Source organism: Camelina sativa, chromosome 14, assembly GCF_000633955.1.
Source record: "Camelina sativa cultivar DH55 chromosome 14, Cs, whole genome shotgun sequence".
Taxonomy (NCBI): Eukaryota; Viridiplantae; Streptophyta; class Magnoliopsida; order Brassicales; family Brassicaceae; genus Camelina; species Camelina sativa.
In genome coordinates, this window is record NC_025698.1 from 6,825,513 (window position 1) to 6,827,664 (window position 2,152).

At 40.6% G+C, this 2,152-nt stretch overlaps 1 protein-coding gene across 1 annotated transcript in view; it reads right to left on the reverse strand.

The window, feature by feature from the left end:
• LOC104740105 (ubiquitin-conjugating enzyme E2 1) overlaps positions 1-1,569 on the reverse strand; it is a 2,791-nt gene extending 1,222 nt beyond the window's left edge. Inside the window, exons 1-6 of the mRNA XM_010460635.2 lie at positions 1,306-1,569; positions 778-913; positions 658-683; positions 481-570; positions 295-383; positions 16-199 (exon numbers count right to left, since the gene is read on the reverse strand). Coding sequence (XP_010458937.1) covers positions 71-199; positions 295-383; positions 481-570; positions 658-683; positions 778-902 — 459 coding nt within the window. The 5' untranslated portion in view covers positions 903-913; positions 1,306-1,569 and the 3' untranslated portion in view covers positions 16-70. The remainder of the gene's footprint in view (positions 1-15; positions 200-294; positions 384-480; positions 571-657; positions 684-777; positions 914-1,305) is intronic.

Genomic DNA, 2,152 nt, shown 5'->3' on the forward strand with positions numbered 1-2,152 from the left:
TTGCTGAATGGTGACATTGAGTGAAACAGAGAAAGGAGAGAGAGCTAACAAAGCTTACAACTAACTACTATTAGTCAGCAGTCCAGCTTTGCTCAACAACATCACGAACTCTTCTGTTGTACTCACGCTTGCTTTCGCTGTACATCCGAGCGGCTTCCGAGTTTGCAGGAGAATTCGGATTAGGGTCGCAGAGCAAGGACTGCAATAACAAAGGGAAAAACAGATTAGAGAAGACGGCAGTAATTCTAATATTTAAGGGCATGGTAAGATATCGGTAGGGCATGTTAAATTTACTTGGATGGAGGTAAGTATAGCAGCAACATCATATATTGGACTCCACTGGTTTTGTAGAATGTCCAAGCAAATACTCCCATCTGCATAAACTGCACAACAGATATAGAAAAAAGAAGGTTAACCGGAGCCAAAAGTTAAACATCAACTAGATGGAGAGAAGAAATGATGCGTATCTCTATGACTTACTATTTGGATGGAACATCCGTGACACAAACCGAACTGTTGGTGGTTTATTTGGATAATCTTCAGAGAACTGCAGTGAGAGCTTGAAAGTACCTGCCAGCATCAAGAAAGAGACATAAGAACACACCACTTTTCACGTTCCCAAAATTTCAAATTGCAACAACATAAACATAACCTTACCTCCATCCCATGGTGTGTCATCAGGCCTGCAAATTTAGAAACAAAAACAGTCTAAGTAAGTACAGAAACGACAATGTTTTCGAAATATTTAGTCAGTATCTAAGGTCCTTGTTCCATTACCCAAATATGACAGCATTCCAGAGCATAATGTTGTTGTCTTGTGGAGCACCACTAATACCCGCAGGTGGGTCTTGCTGCAACCTCTTGAAATCCCTCATCAACCTCTTCCTAGCTGGCGTCGACATCCTCCTTTAGTCTAAATAAGAAATCAACCAAAATATTCATCATTCTGAGGTCTCAAAAACGTCTATGAATCTTGGAATTACTGCTAAACATGATCAAATAAGCTACCTTTTCACAGGTTCAGGTATATGCTAAAACCTAAAACTGCTAAATATGTACTAGATTCAAATCCCCCTAAGAAGTCCACGACCTATATAAAAGCTAACTAGCCTAGAAACAAACATTAACTGCAACATATGGAATAAACTTATATTAAAGACTAAGACTTTAGCCTAGAAAGAGCTTAAGATCGAATCAATTCACCAAAAAATATCCAAATGATGACAAGAAACAGCTCAAATGAAAGTAAAATCCACGGATCCAGCAAAGAAAGATCGAGGATTGAAGATCAGATGAAAAGGGTACCGTGGAAACAGATCTCGCTTGTTGAGTAAAAAAAGCCGGAGGAGAGGCAAAGATCGCGGCGAGAAGAGGTTCTTCAAGCAAACATCTGTGTCCGCGGCGTTGACCGCCGGTGATCAGAGAAGCTTCCCGATCGAATCAAAGATCGGCGATTTCTCGATTTCACCGTGCGATGAGAGAAATGGGGGAAAGAAGTAGAATGGTTTCGGGGAAGAAGAACGTATAAGGTACGCAGTGAGAGGGGGAAATGATCTTCTAGAAACTTACTTGGCTCCTCTGACATATCTGTAAAGTTGGATTTGCTTTGCCCTTTGGACGACCGAGCGAGTGAGTTTCTCCTAACCGGATTTAACCGTTAGGGCGAACTGTACCCATTAACCGGACACTTAAATCCAGAGATTAGAGTTAGTTAACCAGAGATTAGTGCTCATTGCTCATTGCTCATTGCTTTAAACCCAGAGATCAGAGAGTTAGTTAATGTAATATCTTCTTCTTTATTGTTTGTTTAATTTCTCGTGGTCTATCCATTTCATTCTAAGTATTAGATTCTGTTGTCTAACTTTGGGAAAATCGGTATATTCATATCCCAGCTAAGGGGTATGTTGAATTCATACACCAACTATGACACTGAGCAAATCCGTACATTAACTTAGGTAAAATTCAAATTCGCTGCATCAACTTGAGAAACTGTGTATAGACATACACAGGCCGTAAGGGTGTTAAGAAACCGTTAGCGGCTGCTTACGTAGAAGCCACGTAAGAAACGACGCCGTTTTGGTGAGACGAAAAAGAGTGATTCTTTTCGTCAAAACGACGTCGTTTCTTGAAGCACCTTAGCTCTTGCATCTCT